The sequence below is a fragment of the Micrasema longulum genome, unplaced genomic scaffold (assembly GCF_059751315.1).
Source record: "Micrasema longulum isolate JH-2025_06_02 unplaced genomic scaffold, ASM5975131v1 h1tg000304l, whole genome shotgun sequence".
NCBI lineage: Eukaryota > Metazoa > Arthropoda > Insecta > Trichoptera > Brachycentridae > Micrasema > Micrasema longulum.
Window position 1 is genome coordinate 66,679 of NW_028277508.1, and position 21,831 is coordinate 88,509.

At 32.5% G+C, this 21,831-nt stretch overlaps 1 protein-coding gene across 1 annotated transcript; it reads right to left on the bottom strand.

Moving 5' to 3' along the window:
• Positions 1-5,212: 5,212 nt before the first annotated feature.
• On the bottom strand, positions 5,213-19,819 carry Ctl2 (Choline transporter-like 2). The gene is made up of 8 exons (XM_088224659.1): positions 19,533-19,819; positions 15,722-15,950; positions 13,498-13,675; positions 12,573-12,684; positions 10,483-10,636; positions 8,547-8,838; positions 6,979-7,204; positions 5,213-5,694 (listed from the first exon to the last, which is right to left on the bottom strand). Exons 1-8 carry the CDS (start codon positions 19,696-19,698, stop codon positions 5,597-5,599), a joined length of 1,455 nt encoding a protein of 484 aa, XP_088080785.1. The 5' UTR covers positions 19,699-19,819; the 3' UTR covers positions 5,213-5,596.
• Between the last annotated feature and the right edge of the window lie 2,012 nt (positions 19,820-21,831).

Below are 21,831 nucleotides of genomic sequence, written 5' to 3' on the forward strand. Positions count from 1 at the left end.
CCATATTTTATTTCACTATATTCCTGAAATGTGTTTGAATCTTTTTTGTCTGTTAGAAATATAAGTGCCGTTCCATGTAGTGAAAGCACTCCCTCCACATACCCGAAAACCGTTTTAAAGACCGAAGCTGTTCCTATTGCTTTCGCTCAAAAGCCTTTTTTTTTTTGTTATCAGAATTACATTTTAAAATGTCAATTTCACAAACTGCGATATTAATTAAATTTAACCCTGTTTTAAGTATGTCCAAATCAACATATTACAACAGAGATGAAGAACATTATAGAGAAGGTAATATAGAAGTCTAGACATCTACAGGGCTTATGACTATTGGCTGGTTGTGTGCAAGTGGCCACTTTACATACTGTGTAACATTCATCTTTCTGCTCATATTTGAACATCTATATTACTACAATTCTTTCATCTGTTGATGTTTGTGTAGTCAAAGAGCCACTTGAACCAGCCAATGACAGGTCATTTGAGAAGGGAATATGGGAGTCTAGGCATTTACAGGGTTTATGACCTGTCATTGGCTGGTTTAAGTGGCCACTTTACACACTGTGTAACATTCACCATTCTGCCCATATTTGAACATCTATTTTTTTTATTATTTATTTAATGCACAAAATACACAATTTTACATCTATATCTCTACAATTCTTTCATCTGTTGATGTTTGTGATGTCAAAGAGCCACTTAAACGAGCCAATGACAGGTTATAAGCCCTGTAGATGCCTAGACTTCTTTATATCACCTTCTATAAAATGTTCTTCATCTCTCCAGTCCTTTTCTACAAAAATTTGGACAAACTCAAAATATTGTTGATATGTCCAAATGTTTGCAGACAGGCTGGAGTCATTCAAATCTAAATTTGTTGCAACAGAGAGGAACACTTGAGAAGGGAATATGGAAGTCTAGGCATTTACATGGCTTATTACCTGGCATTGGCTGGTTTGAGAGGCCACTTTACACCGTCCGCAAGGGCTGTCTTACTAATTGGGCCTCCTGGCCTGTTGTGCCATTTATCATAAATAAATTAATTAGGTCTGGAAGGTTTTAACTACTCTATAACTAAGTAAATAAAAATGCAAGAAAATAAAACAATTTGCAAACATTTTAAATCATTTATTGATTATGAATAAAACTCGACTACCAAGTTCAACTGAAGTATAAATAATTTTATTAATATTTTGTATGTTTAAAAATACTTTTTCCATATTTGATCTGTAGAAATACAACATAAATAAGCTGAACTAACTAGGTAATACCATAATGACATTAATTATTAAGGTACAACTAGGCATTCAAATTTTATTTGTACAACTATCTAAAAATAAATACATTACCATTTTTATGTTTGACTGGCATCTGATCAATTTGGCTTCATTAAACAAATCATCAAGCCCTATGCACCGCCAGGAGGGGACGATGGTAAGAAGTAAAAGTAGGCAAAGTCTTTATTTGTACATAATAAATATAATCACTTGAAATATAGTTATCAAAATCTAAAGCGTATCAAAACGTATAAAATATATTAATAAGTTTTATAAAAATATCTTACTTTTAAATACAATGCTTTTCTATCTGAGGCGTTTTGAGCTGTATCCACTGAAAGGAGCAGTTGAGGAGATCGTAAACAATAAATATATTGCAAATTTAAACTATCGATTACTTTACATTTTTAATCGATATTTTCTTTAATAAAAAATAATGCGATAGTTATTTCCGTGTTCTGTACGTAACTTATGACCAGTCGGCTCTGATGAACAGATCATAGATACATCTGGTCGTAAGTTGGCTTTTGAAATATTGTCCTACGGTTCAATAACTCGTATGACGCACGAGTCAACAGAGTGGGGACACACTCAAAATGTTGTAAATAAATAAATTAATGTAAATATACTACTTACATGAAGTAAAAAGTAACAAAATTGAAGAATAAATATATGTATATACAACAATATTTTGAGTTTGTCCAAATTTTTGTAGACAAGGACTGGATTCAACTCCCTGGGGAGCTGTTTATATTAACATATTACAACAGAGATGACGAAAATTCAATTTAACAAACATCAACAGATGAAAGAATTGAAGGAATATAGATGTTCAAATATGGGCAGAATTGTGAATGTTACACAGTGTGTAAAGTGGCCACTTAAACCAGCCTTTGACAGGTCATAAGCCCTGTAGATGTCTAGATTTCCATATTAACTTCTCTCAAATTTTCTTCATCTCTGTTGTAATATGTTAATATGTATATACATATTAATTACAATATTTGAGTTAGTCCAAATGTTCGTAGACAAAAGACTGGATTTCACCCCCTCGGGAGTCATTAAGATTAACAAATTACAACAGGGATGGAGAATACCTTAAATAGGGGATATATGGAAGTCTGGGCATTTGCAGGGCTTATGACCTGTCACTGGCTGGTTTTAGTGGCCACTTTACACACTGTGTAACATTCGCCATTTTGTCTATGTTTAAACATCCATATTTCTTCAATTCTTACATTTGTTGATTTTAGTGAAGTTACTTAACTTAACTTACTTAACTTTACTACAAACATAGGCAAAATGGTGAATGTTACACAGTATGTAAAGTGGCCACTTAAACCAGCCAATGACAGGTCATAAGCCCTGAAAATGCCTAGACTTCCATATTCCCTTATTTAAGGTATTCTCCATCCCTGTTGTAATTTGTTACATATTAATTACTTTGTATTTGGCAGATATGAAAATTAAACTAATTTACATAAAGGTAACGACAAACATTTTCTTTCCCTCGAATCAGAATAACTTGTTTTCTGGTTTTACCACCAAACTATAAAAAAGAAAAAAGTATTCTTGAATAATATTCTCTAGCTGTGGTTTCATAAGAGAGTGGTGCCGTCATCTAGCTACCGTCATGCAGTGGTGGACGTCATTAATTCACCGTCTGTGCTAGCCCAGATTGTGCAGGTTTCCTAGAGTGTCAAACAGCGGTACCGTCATTTGAAGGATGGCTGGTACAAACAGTTTGGGAAGAGTGGTGAGTGCAAACTTGATTTAGACTCTAAAATGATGAAATTTTTATTAGGTTTGGAAAATCATGAAAATTGCACTAAACCTTGAAATGCACACTGTAGGATGACTTTTGAATATTTCTCTCTCCTCCAAACTATAGTTTTCGACTTCCGATTCCCAAATACCTTCTTCTTCTTCTCTTAGTGCCCTGTCAGGTATCCCCAACGTTGGCAATCACTCTGGCAAAAGTCTCCGTCCTGTGCTGCCCGAAAAATCTGCTCCACAGTCCTGAAGCCAGTCTAGTCTCGTATATTTCGCAGCCAGGACATCTGTCTTCTTCCAGCCCCTCTGTGACCCTCAATCTTGCCTTTCAAAATTAAATGGAGCAAGTGGTACTTTTCTAGATATGAAATTTTACGAATTTTTATGGTGGTTAAGAGTTCTCTGTTCGTTCTAGCTCGACTTAAGACTTCTGAGTTTGTTATCAGGTCTGTCCAAGATATCTTAAGCATTCTGCGATGCAACCACATCTCAAAAGCCTCCAGCCTGTTCATAGTGTTCACTTTCAGAGTCCAAGTCTCACAGCCATACAACAATACAGACCACACATAACATTTTACCAATCTTTGCGTTATTTTCAAGTTGAGATTAGCATTGCAGAAGAGGGATTTCATTTTATTAAAAGCAGCTCTTGCTGTCTCAATTCTTCTATATCTGGGTCGAGGGTCTCTGTTAGAATGCTGCCGAGGTATTTAAATTCCCAAATATGCCTACTTTTAATGCTAAATTTGTCTAAGTTGTTCATTTTCCGCTGCAATACGTCAGTTTTATAAAAGTCAATAAAATTAATTTATGAGTTAATAAAAATTAAGTGATCACGTTTGCTAGATAGCGGTATTCGTTGAGACGGCCATCTTGTTACGCCAACTGCCCTACGGAATGTCGTGGCCACTAAACGGCAACGCTTTCTTAGGCAACCGTAGCTTTGAGAAATATCTAAATCCCATTTTAAAGGTCAGAAAAACTAGCTGATAAAAACTTAGTTACCATATTTCAGTTTTCTGATTTAAAAAAAACGGGTTCGAGGAAACATTTAAAAATAAATTAATTGTTTAACAAATAACATTGTATGGGAAACACAAAATGTTACATTATTACACATCTCTCGGATTTCTATTACAAGACCATACTTTGGACCTTGTTTTTGGTAGAACAATATACATAGAACCGACACTGGTTCGGAACCAAAAAAATAAATGCAATTTTTTATCGCAATTTTGTCACAACATCCAAGGCTAAATATATTTTGCTCTTAATAAAATTCAATTATAAATCTCGTAAAATATTATTTAAATTCTAAAAATAAGCAGCTATAGTTATTTAAAATACTTATGGCCATAAATATTTTCCACAACATTTGATTCTTTTATAGTAAAATTATGTCTTATCACTCGTAAACACCAATTATGCTTAGTAATGAAGAAGAAAGAAAACATTCACAGATAGTGTAAAACGAAAAACAGCCGAGTAGAATACGTCGTTCTCTTCAAAATTTCAGTTAGGTACCCGACGGGTATTTAAAAAAAAATGTTTTTTTTTATATCAATGGTAGAGGCTTAGTGACTGATGCATTACTATTGCTGAAATCAACCACTTTTCTCAGAATTTTAAGCTGTGTCACATAACCATGGATATCAGATACACATTTAGCGTTTATATCGATAACCCTATTCTATGACGTTCATAAAATTAACTGAATTATGTCACATAAAATTGAGATGCTTTACATTGTTTTAGAAGTGATTCAAAATTTAAAAAATAATGCTTTCAACAATATTTTGAGTTTGTCCAAATTTTTGTAGACAAAGACTGGATTCAACTCCCTGGGGAGCTGTTTGTATTAACATATTACAACAAAGATGAAGAACATTTAAAAGAAGGTAATATAGAAGTCAAGGCTTCTACAGGGCTTATGACTGTGCAACATTCACCATTCTGCCCATATATGAACATCTATATTTCTTCAATTCATTCATCTGTTGATGTTTGTGAAGTTAAAGAGCTGAAACCTTTATTTATGCGGGTGAGATTTATCTAATTGAATTATTTCACCTACATACTAGGCAACGCCTGAAAATCTTATTTTTTCAATTTCTATACTTCTTCATGGGCCAAGTGGATTTATCAACAATATTTTGAGTTTTTTCAAATTTTTGTAGACAAGGACTGGATTCAACCTGTAGATGCCTAGACTTCTTTATTACCTTCTCTGAAATGTTCTTTATCTCTTTTGTAATATGTTAATAATAATGCTTTCATTATAATTAGACTCTCCTGCAAAATTCACTCGATGGTACATCAGCCATTAAACTTTTTACCGTCGATATAATTGTGGTAGGTATTTTTGCCCCACGTTGGGCGCCAATTGTCATATAACGCCATACTAGAACAGCGCGTTTGTTTTCTGTCTTAAATTCCGCCGATCAACTGAAGGGTGGTACACTGAATGGGGAAAATCTTGGGCAGAGACAACAGACTCCATTATGGCGTAGTATGACAATTTATAACCAGTAATAAGGGGATAAGTTGTGGAATTATGTGTTTTTGTTTTTCTTCCCCAAGATACCCATGAGCTGTTTGGACATGTAGTAACGCCTCTCGGGAGATCCGTCGTTTCTTTCGCAGTCTTCCACTGAAAATACAATTATAACATTACAAAACAGGAAAGTAAATATTATGTTACATTTTTTAAAAAAGCACAGCATAGAAAGACACAAAATTACAAAATGTGTATCCATCGATCTGACCGTTTGCTAGAAAATTTCTCCTGATTATCTCCACCTCAACAATCTCAACGTAATGGGATTGTTAAGTTTTTCTTTAATAGTTCTTATTTCAAATTCATATTGGTTTTTGTGAGTGCCACACCAGAGTATTGTTACTTTAGCGGGTACTTATAGTATAGTATACTAGTAGACCCGACAGACGTTGTCCTGCCCAAACGTTGGCTTGCCTGCGATAAGCTTGGAAAAATACTTTTTATTGATAAGTAGGTACCTAGGTACTTGTTTGTGATTAAATTCATACATAATCCCAATTTCGGTCCAAGAACACCCAAAAATGAACTGTTTAACAAACTAGTTGTAAATATTTATGTTTTCTGTCCCCTGTTAAAATACTTATTTAATCTTATCTCCAAAATAAGTTAAGAATAGTATAAAAGCTGTAAACGTTGTAAACAATTCACCAGTTTTGAAGATGCCTACTTAGGCGAAAGCACTCGTTGGTTAAAATAATTAAAAGTAAAACTAAACCAAGAAGTTTCATCGATAAGTTTATTTATAATTTTATCATAATCATTAACTATGGAGTTTTATAAAGAAATATCAACAATATTTTGAGTTTGTCCAAATTTTTGTAGACAAGGACTGGATTCAACTCCCTGGGGAGCTGTTTATATTAACATTTTACAACAGAGGCAAAGAACATTTAAGAGAAGGTAATATAGAAGTCTAGGCATCTACAGGGCTTATGACCTGTCAAAGGCCATAAGCCCTGTAGATGCCTAGACTTCTATATTACCTTCTCTTAAATGTTCTTCGTCTCTGTTGTAATATGTTAATTAAGAAATATCAACAAAAAACATCAATATTATTGAATTATTTATTTATTAAAAAATTCCATTCGTTTAAACGGCACATTTCAATAATTTGTTTAAATACTTGGGCTAGGGGAGGAGATTAAGTCATAAAAATAAAAGCACTCGCCCTCCACCCAGTAGTCTGAGCTCTTCAAACACATACTCTCGGGGGACGAGAATCAATGTATGGGTGCCGTCACAATACATTTACACAGGTTTCAGTGACTTTAGGAGCTTATTAAGCGCTCACTAGGGAAAAAAGATACTCTGTTGGATTAGCAATACAGTGATGAAGAAAGATTGGTAAAAAGTGGGTATTTTGCGTTATTGACTCACGGAAGCAGAGGAACAGTGTGTCCACAGCCATGGAGTAGACGCTGAAGAAGACGGAGGCGATGAGGTAGGCGCCCACAGCTACCACCAGTGCAGGAGCGATGTCGTAGTGCAGGTCATCCTGCTTGGAGAACTTGCGCATGGCGGAGCTGGTGAAGGCGAAGTACGCAGCCGCTCCGCATCCCACGGCGACCACCAGCTTGGAGAGGAAGAACAGGAAGTCCGTCACCTGCAAGCGATCATTGTATTGTATATGTTCAAATTTATTTATTTTACCGAAATAACATTACAAATAAAGTGTTTAAGCCGTTATATTGGGACAACATATCGAACCAGGGCCTCGATTATGATGGGAAGATAAAGACGTCATACCTTCACCTTGACGGTATACTTGAAGATAAATTCCCTCTAGCGATTATAAAGATATACTACCGACCCCCCACCTTCAAGTTTTAAGTAGGTACATCGATATGAAACAAGGGTAAGCATACGTCACGGTACACATATCTACGCTCTTAAATGACATAGCTTCAGTATGACGTCATAGTTGAAGATAAAAGTCTCTAGACCGACTACAAAGGTATACTACCGATACCCCCACCATCAAGTTTTAATGTAAGTACATCGGTTTATACCGACAGGTCTATGTTTATCTACGCATTAAAAGTGTCAAAAATTTTGCTCTACCGAGCAATTTTTCCTTTAATTATGATTTATTAAAAATTTTCATCGTTTTGAGGTTAGCACTTTTTAAAAAAAAAAGCCTTTTAAAAATATGAGAGAGAAATAAGTCAATTTTGAAGTCTAATTAAATTCTGACAACTGTCAGTTTAATAAGACGAAAATAATGTCGCTAGGTTCTGTCCTATTAACATAAAAGAGTATCTAGGCGTTAGAAAGTTACCACTGTAAAAAAATAATTTAGTTGTTATATTTTTCCATCTGTTTTACTATCTTTCTGAGAGAACGTATCGAGAGTTGGCCTTGTAATCGCTCAGTACTACCTCAGTAAATAAATGCAGACGTTCGTTAAGCATATCGTTTTGGCAATGGTTAAAAGTCAAATAAAAATCATATTTAAGCGAGCTTTTTTTGCTTGAATTGGGATTTATTGGAATTTATAATCGCTTTGAAGTGAGCATTTTCTACCACCGAAGCCTATTTAAAATGTAAATGAGAACTATTTTTAATGTTAATGACGTAAGGAACGCGGACTAATTGTTTGCGCTCATTCATTGGCTAGTTTCGATCATGTGATGTCGATATGACAAGTAGAGAGAACATACCGAGGTAGATACAGATAGTACAGAAGTTAAGTATACCGTCTCGATATGTACAGATGAAGATAGCGTTCATAATCGAGGCACAGGAACCCTCGAGCAATGGTTCGACATTATTCGGGTATAATGCTTTCCAGTTGAGAGAGACATAGTTTCACTGATGTGAAAGACGTCGATCTCCAAAGTGATAATGTTCAGCTGCCTGACTGTTCTTTAAAGTAATAGCTGGTAGGAAAACGATTCGTTTCTCCATATTTAAACAGAGACGGAGATCTTTTCTTGGGTACTCACCTTGTCGAGCACAAATACGCGCACGATATTCCTCATCAGCAGGGAGAAGGCATCCTTGGCGCTGGAGATGAAGGCCTTCCCGTGAATGGCGCACATGATGTAGGCATTCTTGTTTATGAACTTCAGGAAGCTCTCGAGGCAGGCGAAGAAACATTTGCACATGCACATGACCACCTTGGAGAAGGTATTGTCCCAGGCCTTGGCCTTGGCGTCGATGTACTCCAGTAAGACCCTGATCAAGCGGCAGATGGTGATGATGAGGGAGCCAAAAGCCACAGTGCCCAGGTTATAACTAAAAACAAAAATCAATAGTGTTTAAAAATTATTACTTTAACATAAACAATAAATTACAATCGTATTATTTTTTTTCCCATGCAACGTCAGAAAACTATTCTACAACTACATACAGGTAATTTGTCCCTTTGGACCTCATTTAACACTCCGTAGACACTTTTCCCTCATAGGATCTACTCATCGCCCGTCTCATGGCAAAACAATGCATCTCAGAAAAAGCTTGAACTGAAATAATCGCCTTTTAAATGTTTTATGGCATTTAAATCAGAACTTTTGTATAGTTAGGGATTTTGACTATTATTCAATTAAAATCTATATCCTACTTCCATTATCTATCAAAACAATTAGTAACGAGAAAATTAGTAACGAGAGAAGCTAGGTAGAAGTAAAATGGATTGTCTCATTCGCCCATACCAATATTGAACCAACTGCTCCACAAGTGTACGCTTATGTTAGGTTTTTGTTATTTTCATTGTGTGTTTTGTAATATAGATAATATAGATGTACATGAATACCTTGTTTTTAAAACTGTCTGAATATTTGTTAATTATGTTCGTTTTTTTTAAGTTATTCTTCTTTGTGTATTCTCAAATGTAATTTAAAAAAAGTATATTGTTAAGTGTCCTCGGCACGGGAAACCCCAGTGAGGTCACATTATTTTTATTATTAATTATAGTTTGTAAGCAATAAATATGAATAAATAAATAAAAATATATAGTACTATTGAGCGTGTTGTCCAGATGTTTATATAATAATTTTTATTTGTAGTACTCTTTAATAATATGCAAGCTTCCACTCTCTGTTTTGCTGTATCCCAACTCAACCCAGGGCTCATGGCCTCATAAAGTTAGGGGTGCAACATTATTATGTATATACATATGCCAATATATTAAACCCTCTTAAAATAGCACAAAGATGAATTATTAAAGTAATTTTAAAGCATCCCTCAACATTCAATAAGGAAATTCCATATAGATTATTTAAAGTTCACACAGTACACTATTTATTAAATAAATTCCATTACACAAATTTATGAAGAAGTAAAAATAAAAAAAATTGAGATGAATAAATCACTCAGATACCAAAATAATATTAAAATCCCTAAATTCCACACAAGTCATGGTCAAAATAGCTGTCTTCAAAGGTGTCGAAAATTACAATAATCTCCCCAATGAACTAAAAACTAATAAAACTAATATATCAATAAAAAATTCAAAGTAAATTTAGAGACATTTTTTGGACAAGTGTAAAAACTGCTTTCAATTTTAATTAGTATGAATGTTTTATTATTTTCTGTTTTTCCTTTTATATCCTATAAGTTTTTTTTGTTTAAATTCTAATAAATAAATAACTATAACAGTGTAAGTCACTCTCCAAGCACAAGAGTTAGCCTCTTTTTGGAGAGTTCCGGTTTAAACATTTACAAGATGTATAAAAGTAGATTTGTATAGATTTATAAAAACATGTATCATTTATGAAATATATTGATTAATAAAAAAATAAAAATAAATAGATAAAATTCAAAATATTGCGAAGAAGTGATAGAATGTGAATGCTTCTTCTATGCCTGATACTGAGCCAGTGTTGCGTGCGACACTCGGTTATGTGGTCAAATAGGTTAGAGGAAAAAAATGGTACTTACAGTAGTGTACGACCGATGCTCTTAGTTAAAGTGAAGAATGGAACATCAGACTTCTTATAGGTCCAGTACCAAGTGGCGAACGCTCCGGCTAGGATCATGTCTCCAGCTCCCTGGATGAAGAACTCTGCCCAGAAGAATGCCGCCACATTCAAGGCTAAAGAAGAATGATTTTCATTGATGTATTCATATTTTTTATCTTACAAACTATAGTTAATAATAAAAATAATGTGACCTTGCTGGGGTTACCCGTGCCGAGGACACTTAACAATAGACTTTTTTTTAAAAACATTTTTACATTTGAGAATAAACAAAGAAGACTAACTTAATAAACAGAGATAATTAACAAAATGTTCAGACAGTTTTAAACGCTATGTTTATAATTAATTTATGTACATCTATATTATTTATTGGTGTAATAACTTATATTTAAACATAAGTTATTAATTTAAAAATACTTAGTACACTTCCACTTATTAATTTGACCAATTAGCGCTTTCGCCCTATAATAGGCATCTTAGTATTTTTAAATTAATAACTTATATGTAAATAGTTATTACATCATTACAATGGAATTCCATCAAGAATTGTCAATAAATATATAAATATAATAGCTTGATTAGAATGACAGTTGTCAGCAAAAGTGACGACATAACTTTGTAGTAACGTCTAAGAAGTGATTTATATTGACACACACATTTACACACGAAAAATCATTCGTGTCTGGCATGTTAATTATTTTTTTTGATACAATGCTTGACATATAAATCATCATAAATGTATAAAATCAGCTTTAAAACTAAAATTAACCTAAATATTAATGACATTCTTACAAGGTTACATCATTTTACAAAAATGTTAGAGATGGGACAAATTGATCGATGTAAATTGTCGATTAAAAAAATAATTCATGTGATGTTGTTCATGAAAAAAATTATAAATTACTTTTTTTTGTGAATAATTGTCTTAAACACACTATAATAGGCTTGTTTTTGCGTTTTTATATCAATTTTCGGAAACAGAGTTTCATGTTTGCGTGAAAAAACTGATAAAATCGATTTGATCAGTGATCAGCGGCCTCCGTGGTGTAGCGGTTAAGACGCTTGACTCACATACGGAAGGTTCCAGGTTCGATTCCCGGAGAGAACACAAAAATTAAATGTGATTTTTCTCAAGCCTGGGTATTCTGTGATGTAATTCACCACTGTAGTTGGGCCTCCTGGCCTGTTGTGGTGCAAAAAAAAAAGTTAAAAAATAAAAAAAAACAGTAATTTCCCTTCACTAGTTTGGCAGCTGTCTTTTAATCAAGCTATATTTTAAAGACTATAATTTTCCGTTTCTGGTGGAGATTTCTAAGTTTGCTTGTAATACCCTCATGTATCTTCTCCTTATATTGCTTTTTCAAATTTTAAAGATTACTTGCTATGCTTGTTATTCCTTCTTTATTTTTTCTTTTTTTTCTGCTGCATTGGCATGTTTTTATACTTTTAAACTACTTTTAATTACTTATATAATATATGTAAATAAAATCAATATATTGCTACTCTTACTACTCGTATTAGTAACTCATTAATTTTGAAGATGTTTTTTAAATTGACCTAAATTTATTGTCTTATATTTCACTTACAGATTCTTCTCATCGTTTCTTTGAATCCCTTAAAATAAATATGTGTTTATTTATGTTTTTCCTTTTTTTAAAAAAATGTTATTACTATTTTATTTTATTTTTACATCTGAGCATGTTTTTCATTCTTTATTTCAATTCTTAATTTTTAATTACTCTTACAAATTTTCTTCATTTTTAATATTATTTCCATTTGTAAATACTCACTACAAACTGCAAACTTTAAAATATCTTTTTTTCACTTAAATTTTAATTTTTAAACAACTTTCATTTATGTTTTCTTTTTCCTTCTCTTTTTTATACTTTCATAATTAACCTTACATATAATTGCTTTATAATATGGAAACTTCACTGGTCCATTAGAATTAAGTCTAATTGTGTAAAATATTAAACTTTGTAACTGTACTATATGTTTCCTGAATAAAAGAAAAGAAAATGAAAATAAATAAATAAATGTATAGATACATACCTTGAAACCAGTAGATGTACTGCGGATTGACAATACCGACAAAATGGCAGATGTATTCCGAACAAGTTTTACAATCTTCATTGAATTTTTCGGGCTCACAAAGCTGTCCAACCTACAAATGAACACAATATTATATTATGTAGATCGATGTCTCAACCGGGATGACGGGGTTCTTAGGGAATGAGGAAATGACACTGTGAAAGTGATCACCATTCTGCCTGTTTGCGATTTCCACATCTCCACAATTTTTACAGCCATAATTTTATGTCTTTAGAAATTGAAAATTACAAAACTATGACGAAATTATCTTTGTGGTGATTCTTTTACGAAAAATGTAAGTGCAAACAATTATCGAGATGATAAGTTGACAGCCTACAATGATTTCTCTAAATTCTAGGTGGTACTTTTACAACTTACAATGAACTTCAAGGTGGTACCTTTACGGCTTACAATGAATTCTTTAGATGGTATTTTTAAGACCTACAATGAATTCTTTAGGTGGTACTTTTACAACTTACAATGAATTCTCAAGGTGGTACTTTTACGGCTTACAATGAATTCTTTAGATGGTATTTTTAAGACCTACAATGAATTCTTTAGGTGATACTTTTACGACTTGAAATGAATTTTTTAGGTGGTACTTTTAAAAAATACAATAAATTCTCAAGGTGGTACCTTTACGGCTTACAATAAATTCTTTAGGTGGTATTTTTAACACCTACAATGAATTCTTTAGGTGATACTTTTACGACTTGAAATGAATTTTTTAGGTGGTACTTTTAAAAATACAATAAATTCTCTAGGTAGTATTTTTACAACTAACAATGAATTCTCAAGGTGGTGCTTTTACGGCTTACAATTAATTCGTTAGATGGTATTTCTAATACCTACAATGAATTCTTTAGGTGGTACTTTTACGACTTACCGTGTAGTTGCAAGCCGCGCCGCACGCATTGGTATTGGTGTTCTGAGCAGATTTGAAGATGTTGTCTCCAATGGAGGCGAGGTAGAGGCATATGGCCACTCCAAAAGCCAGAACGCCAATCTCCAGGGCCCAAGGAAAGATAGGGAAAAACAGAGTAGACTTGACGCTGCCTACAGCTCTGGAAATAATTTTAATAATATTTATTTAAAATGAATTATAGTAAATTAAGTTGTAAATAAAACTTCAGACAAAATACGTAAGTTGAAATCTTTTATTTTATATATGCCACCTCGCAATAAGGCACTGATAAAATAATAATTCTATACAATTGTCATAACCATGCAAAACAGATTCCACTACAACATTGCACAAATATTTTATTTAATTTATTTACATACATAAGTTTACTATACATTTGAGACAATAAGTCCCAACTCCATGGGACTAAAAGTCCTGTGTTGAGATGGGACGAGCAATAACATGACACAGACACATGAGTATATCACCACAAATAAAGGATTGGAAACATAAAAAATAATTAGTAAAACTATTGAAAAAACATATATATGGTACATCAATATGGTAAACAGTAAACTCAAGTGTTCGGAAAATCATCAAGGAGTTTCCTACTCAAATCCCTCCCACTAAGGAAAATCCAGTCCTTGACTCCTTTCTTGAAAATATTTTTTGTCCTCGAGAGCTTAATACGTTCTTCCAAAATATTGAACACTCTCGGTGCGATAAATGAGAGATGTCTCTGAGCAAAAGTCGTACGGGTTTTGGGTATGACATAATTAATACTTTGGGAAAACCTCGTACGGACATTCTGCTGAGACCTCTCCTTATTGTTTGACCAGAAGTGAGTAGGTGCTTCTTTTATGTACAGTTTTCTCATATCCAGCAGCTTCGTGTATTGGAACGGCTGTTCTGGCGGGTATGTCGGAGGGCGCCGGATTATTATTCTCAGTAATAATATCTGTGAAATTATGAGCGGCTGGAAAATGGATGCCGCACAACCCCCCCAGCCAGCTATTCCATAGGTTGCCGTGGATTGAAACAGAGTAAAGTACACACTTCTGAGAGTGTCAATATCCAGAAGAGAGGAGAATAGATGGCACAAAAAATTATAAAGTGTTTTTAATTAATTGAAAATAGTTTACAAATAGGCTGTAGATTATATGTCCAGCAGCTACAGGGCACACGAGTGGGTGAAAATCAAGACCCTATTTATAGTTGGAGTTTAAGTTAGAAATAATTTTATGTTAATGTTAACAGATAAAATTAAATATCTTGGTGTATACGTAGACCAAAACTTAAAATGGAAAGACCATATCAGTGAACTAGTTAAACGAATTAGAAAATGTATATACATATTTATTAGATTAAGGAATATTTTAAAAATCAATCATTTAAAAATACCTTATTACTCAATTGTACAATCTTTGTTGCAATATGGTATTGTAGGATAGGTTGGTGCATATGCCAATATATTAAACCCTCTTAAAATAGTACAAAGATTAATTATTAAGGTAATTTTAAAGAAATCCTCAACATTCAATACGGAAAGTCTATATAAAATATTTAAGTTTCATACAGTGGACACTCTTTATAAAATGAATTCTATTATACAAATATATAAAAATAAAAGAATTTGAAATGAATGAGTCACTCAGATGCTAACATAATGTTAAAATTCCTAAATTCCATAGAAGTCATGGTCAAAATAGCTTTGTATTCAAAGGTGTAAAAAAATATAATAATCTCCCTAATGAACAAAAAACTATTAAAAATAATATTACAATAAATAAATTTAAAGTTGATATAAAAAATTTTTTTGATTTGGTGTAAAAACAACATTAAATTTTAATTAGTATGAATGTATTATTGTTTTATGTTTTTTCTTTATATATCCTATGTTTTTATTTTTCTTTTCATGTACTCGTATTTAAAATTATATAAACTCCTGTAAATAAACAACTAAAACAATGTAAGTCACTCTCCAAGCACAAGAGTTAGTCTCTTTTTTTGGAGAGTTACAGTGATAACATTTACTAGATGTGTAAAAGTAGATATGTTTAGAATTTTACAAAAACAAGTACTTTTTATGAAATTTATGAATAAAAAAAATAAATTATTTATAATATTGTAATATCGCCAAAAGTGTTGCAGCTACAAAGCGCATGGATGAGTGGAATTCTAGCGACTTAAAAATGACCAAACATACCTGCTGGCTTCCTTGATGAGGGCTATAGCCAGGACGATCCTCTTCCTCAGGAAGATGAGCATGAGGAGCACCACGGCGAGGGTGATGCAGGCAGCAATGAGCAACACCAGCCAAGTGGACTTCATGGAGGTGATGGATTTAGCCACGGCACCGGCGTTTGTGTTAGACTCGGAGATGATAACGGGGTTGTCGCGGTAGTAGGCGTACTGGTCGTATGTGAGATAGATTGCTGGAAAACATCAATATCAATAAATTAGATATAAAGTCAATAAATTAAAACTAAATATTAAAAAATGCTAAATAATGTCATTTCATAGAACAAAACAACCGATTTCCTTCGAGTACCTAATAGAAAACCCCAAAATTGATGTAGTTAAGTCCATCAGAGATTTAGGAGCTGTTTTGGACTACAAACTGACATACAACGAGCATAAAGATAATACAGTAAATAAATCACTAAAATTACTTGGCTTCATTGTTAATAAACTAAGATATTTAACCTATGTGTTCAAAAGACTAAGTATTTACGCCCAGCTAAATACAATTAAAATGGTATATTATGCACTTGTACAGTCATCGCTTTCCTATGGAATAATTGGATGGGGGGGGAACTTACAACAATCATATTAAACCATTAGAAACTGTTCAAAAATTTATATTAAAAATAATGTTTCACAAAAATCGCACTTTTCCCTCTTTCCAATTGTTCCAAGAAGCTAAACTTTTAGATCTAAGACAAATATATTGTTTTCGATGTTTAAAATATATATTTAAGAACCAAAATTTATTTACAAGTAATTCAAATAGAACAAGTCAAAGAAGGAATCGTGTGTTAGAAAATACCACATTGTAAAACGAGGCTCGCACAGAGTCATGCATATTTTATAGGCCCAAAAATGTTTAATTCTTTTTTTCCTGATAATATTTCATTGATTCCAAACTTTCAAATTTTTCCTTCTTTTAAAAAAAGTGCACTATCCTGGATTCAAACTAAAGATATGAACTCTTTTTTCTATGATTTATTTTGTTTCCCTTTAATAATAAGGAATATTTTTGTGTTTTTTTTTATTATTTTTTATTTCCTTTTTTAATTACTATAAAAAAATACCATATTATCTTTAACAGAATATTTTATTTTTTCTTTCTTATGTTACACAAAAATATTATAACTGTCCATTATTTATTATAAGAGCAAAAATTCATTAACATTTTCTTGTATACCCACGAACAGGCCATGCCTTTGTAGGATTTTTTTGTTTACCATTTTTCTATTAATATGTATTTCATTGCTATGTTATTATGCTTTATTTATTTAATACTCTGTTTTATTATTATGTTTATTGTAAAAAAACAAAAAAAAAAAAATTTTTTTTTTTTTTTTTTAATTAAAAAATTAACAGAATATCCTCTGATTTTACCAATGTCCGTACAATCAAAAATCTTTACTGCTCAACTGTTCGCCCTCTTCTAGAATATGCTTCCTAGAATAGTGGTCTGGTCTCCATTCCATGTCAATTGCATAAATCACATTGATTCATTCCAACATCGCTTGCTTCGAAAAGTAGCTTGGATGCTTGGACTAGAGAGAGGTAATTATTCTTATGCTGATAGTCAATGTTAAATATTTCTAGTCTACAAAAACGTAGAACTAATATTAACTCCATATATATGTTCGGCATATTAAATGGTATAATCGATGTTCCGTCATTACTGGGACAAGTAAAATTCAATATTCCGACTCGTAGGTTGAGAAACAATAAAGTACTGTTCATCGATCAGCATAGAACAAACTATGGCCTTAATTCTCCAATGACCCGTCTTTGTCATATTGTTAACTCAAGACAAGATCTGGACTTTTTTGGTTTAAGTTTACAACGATTTAAACAAGCACTAAATAAATAGTTCAGATCTTATCTCGATGTCCCTTATTCAATGCTTCTTTTTTTTTTTTTTTTAATGTTTAAAACTATTCTTTTATCATAATATTTAAACCCTATAAATTGTATATATGGACAATGTCCGTTAATAAATAAATAAATAAATCATCATCATTTTAACTTTGAATAACCGGTGGCCGGTTTCAGGACGAACTCACTGGCATTTGTATTATAAAAATGTGTTTATACAAAAACAGCAAGGACAGAGAATGAGGAACTTCAGCCCTACGGGAAATTGGTTACAAAAAATGTTTTCTTGCGCGGGGTAAAAATTAGAGCATTAAATTGTACTGCAAAATTTCTTTAAAATGTACGAAAAAAAAAAATAAATAAATTTAATAAAAACGCACTACTTCGAATGACCTCACTGGTTCAACGATCCAATGATATGAGAGCTTTGGAGGATATCTGGTTTGGTCACTACAACCGAACCAATCGGAAGAACTGTCATAGAACAACCTCTGAAGTCACACGCGGAGGTGTTTCAGAAATACAAAACTTAAAAAATCATTTCAATTTTTATTATATATTTTTATTGATGTGTGTCATAATATTAACGTATCTATCTATGTATTGATTTAGTAAATAAGAGCGCCGTCATAACTCGAAATTTTCATGCAAGTCGGGACATGAAAAGGAATAACTGTGCAATAAAGAAATTGTGTAATTTGTATTAATAAATAAACAAATCCTTGCGTGGTTTGAAAATGCTGAATAAAACTCTGGAGTACTGATGCATAGTTTACTATTAATATACATAATTGTTACTAATAGTTGGGCTCTTAGCTTAGGTCTGTAGATGACTGTAGTTATGTTGTTGTTACCAACAAAATACCTATCATTACAGTTGACAATATTTTTGTTTGGTATGCCCGAGAAGTAGCTTGTTATAAAATTAAAATAATAAAATAAAATAAAAAATAAAATTTGGCTTAGTTTAATATTCCATTAACAAATAAAAAAATAAAAAAAGACACTGAACTTCCTCATTCAAAATTATGTAAGTCTAGTTTTACTGTGATAGGGAAAACATTTTTGAGAAGGGAAAATGGAAGTCTGGGCATTTACATGGCTTACGACCTGTCATTGGCTGATTTAAGTGGCCACTTTACACACTGTGACATTCGCCATTCTTCCCATGTTTAAACATCCACATTTCCTCAACTCTTCCATCTGTCGACTTTCGTGACGTAAAATGATGTGGGTGGGATTCGTCTGGGTGAATTATTTCACCTACTAGGCAGCGCCTAAAAAATTGGCAACAGATGTGGAAAAAACCATAAATGGACGTTTTTCAAACCCCAAAAAATCCTTGAAAGAATATTTCTTAGAGGAGTTACAGGATATCGACTGGGTACAGAATGGTAAGAATTGAATGAATACAGATGTTCAAATATGGGCAGAATGGTGAATGTTACACAGTGTGTAAAGTGGCCACTCAAACCAGCCAATGACAGGTCATAAACCCTGTAAATGCCTAGACTCCCATATTCCCTTCTCAAATGTTTTCCCTCTCTGTTGCGACAAATTTAGATCTGAACGACTACCTGGGGAGGAAATCCAGCTTGTCTGCAAACATCTGGACATACCAACAATATTTTGAGTTTGTCCAAATTTTCAAGCTGTAAATATTAACATATTACAACAGAGATAAATAACATTTCGGAGAAGGTAATATAGAAGTCTAGGCATCTACAGGGTTTATGACCTGTCATTGGCACTTTACACACTGAGTAACATTCACAATTCTGCCCACATTTGAACATCTTTTTTCCTTTCAACTTTTGATGTTTGTGAAGTTAAAGAGCTGAAACCTTTATTAATGCGGGTGAGATTGACAAAAGACGACAAGATTTCATACAAACGATACTTACAATAAGACAGCAGAACAATTATAGCCAGCTGCGTGAACCACACAATGGGCCCCGCAATCCACCTCATCAGAGTTATGTAGATGATGCACACGAACATGACTATGACGAGAGCCAGCACGATCCACCAGCGGGCACTGACCATGTCTTCGATCACCATTGCTCCCATCTACGAAACAAAAATGTTCTGAATATTTAAAGCATTAACTTTGCGGCCAAACATCTTACTAAATATTTTATACAAATAATAAAGGGATAAAAGTAAATAATATGGAGATATTTCACATCGGAAAAGCTTATAAAATAATGTTCCTTTGATCAATAATCAAACAACCTTTCAATATAGCCCGTTATACGATGCTCCATTGTAATGGTCACCCAAAACCTATTAAAATAAAGCTCCTTCCATCCCCTCTCTTTTTTCCAACTATTTCTCAAACAACATAAAATATAAAATAAAATAAATAAAAATAACTTTGTTTTTAACCACTAATTTTTATTTTTCACCGACCGGTTTCAAAGCAAACAAGCTTCTTCGTCAAGGTTTACGTAACTAATGAATTGATTCCTTTTTTATTTTTATCATGTTCTCCTGTCTAACTTTGAAAATAATGATATTAAATTACCACCCGTGCAAGGAAACAACAACTTGATTTATTGGGTCCACGTGTAGTATTTAGTGAACATGATAAAAAAAAAAGAATCAATTCATTAGTTACGTAAACCTTGACGAAGAAGCTTGTTTGCTTTGAAACCGGTCGTGGAAAATAAAAATTAGTGGTTAAAAACAAAGTTGTTTTATTTATTTTATTATAATGAATAACCACAAAGTTAGTGCTTCAAATATAAACATTATTATAACATGCAATATTTTCATAATCTAATCAGTGCATGTTTGTACTAATCAGTGCATGTGCTTATTAAAATGCATGTCGTGTTAAAATTTGGTTTTTGAAAAATATTTTTACCACGATTATACGGAATATTTTTCTTTATTTTTTACATTAAAATTTGATAAATCAACTATGTTTTAAAAAAAATTAATGTGCGTTTTCACTTTCAATTCAAACTGCCTATACTAAAAAAAAGTGCCTTTTACAATAATAATACCTTAGCTAATTTGTTGGTAAATACTAAAGACAAAAAAGATAAGTTTTCCAACTCAGGAACTTACCTTCTTAATTGTGATGACTGTAAAAATACATTAGGTAGAGCCTTTAAAACACGCATAAAAGAGCACATACAATCATGGTCTAACAATAAAGATAATTCAAATTTTGCCAATCATCTAATAGAAAATAAACATTCCTTTGAATTAAAAAATAATTCATATTGCACCTTAAGGCCATAAACTTGACAAATTAGAAATTCTCAAAATTAATAGATTAAAAAATAAACCCGACTAGAATTACTTAATGAACAGATAACACACGTGCCATTACTTTGTAATATATTTTTACTAATGACTTTTTACCCTTTGTTTTTCAGAAATCATAATTTACAAAAATCACACTCACGAAGGATGGGACACTAAAAATAAAATGAAATACTTTCTCATTAAAATAGCATTATATCAACTCATTAGTTAACCTGAAATTTTTTTGATAATTATCCTCAAGATAAAAATAACTTTATTTGATTTACTTTCATACACCTTTGAATTATCTATCCTTACCTCTGATTTGTATAAATACATTGAACTCCTTAATAAAGATACCAGTCACGAAGATGTCGCGAAAGCGATGAAACCGGTCACTGGATATTCCAAATTTGTGGATTAAAGTATCACTCGTCTTTTATTTATATAATAAATCAAAAAATGTGAACTGAAACGTATGCCTAAATCATCTACATCCACAAAAGTATTCTCCATCCACCCGGACACAGAAATAATGCTACAAAAATCACCCTAATTACTAATTGAATAAAAGTCTAGTGCAATACACGAGTCTACGTCTGCGCTTCATGCTATTAGGGACAAGGATTAAGGAAGAGTTAAGACATGCATAGTTAGTGATCTTTGGTGCATTTTATGTAGTAATTATGTTAATTTTGCCCTCATATTGGGTGTACAACTTTACTTTCGTCGTTTTCCTGTAGATGGCTTTAGCGGTGAGTAGTGGTCCAAATAAATAATTCAAATTCAAATTGTACTTTTGCCGTATCATTATTTTTAGACTATTGTCTCATGAATAAGAAACAATGTGTATTGTGTTTGTAACATTATAAGAGTAGGTAAAACAGGGCGCTTTAAGAAAAATATATTTGGGTATGAATTTATTTCTTTGAACAATGCAATTCG

What these genes read in the sequence shown, in the direction of transcription:
- Ctl2 (XM_088224659.1), bottom strand. Translation starts at nt 19,698, where the DNA reads ATGGGAGCAATGGTGATCGAAGACATGGTCAGTGCCCGCTGGTGGATC. An exon ending in AATTGTTCTGCTGTCTTATT is followed by an intron (nt 15,951 to 19,532) that starts GTAAGTATCGTT and finishes GATGTTTTCCAG; the next exon opens with CAATCTATCTCACATACGAC. An exon ending in CACACTGTTCCTCTGCTTCC is followed by an intron (nt 5,695 to 6,978) that starts GTGAGTCAATAA and finishes TTGTATTTTCAG; the next exon opens with TGGAAGACTGCGAAAGAAAC.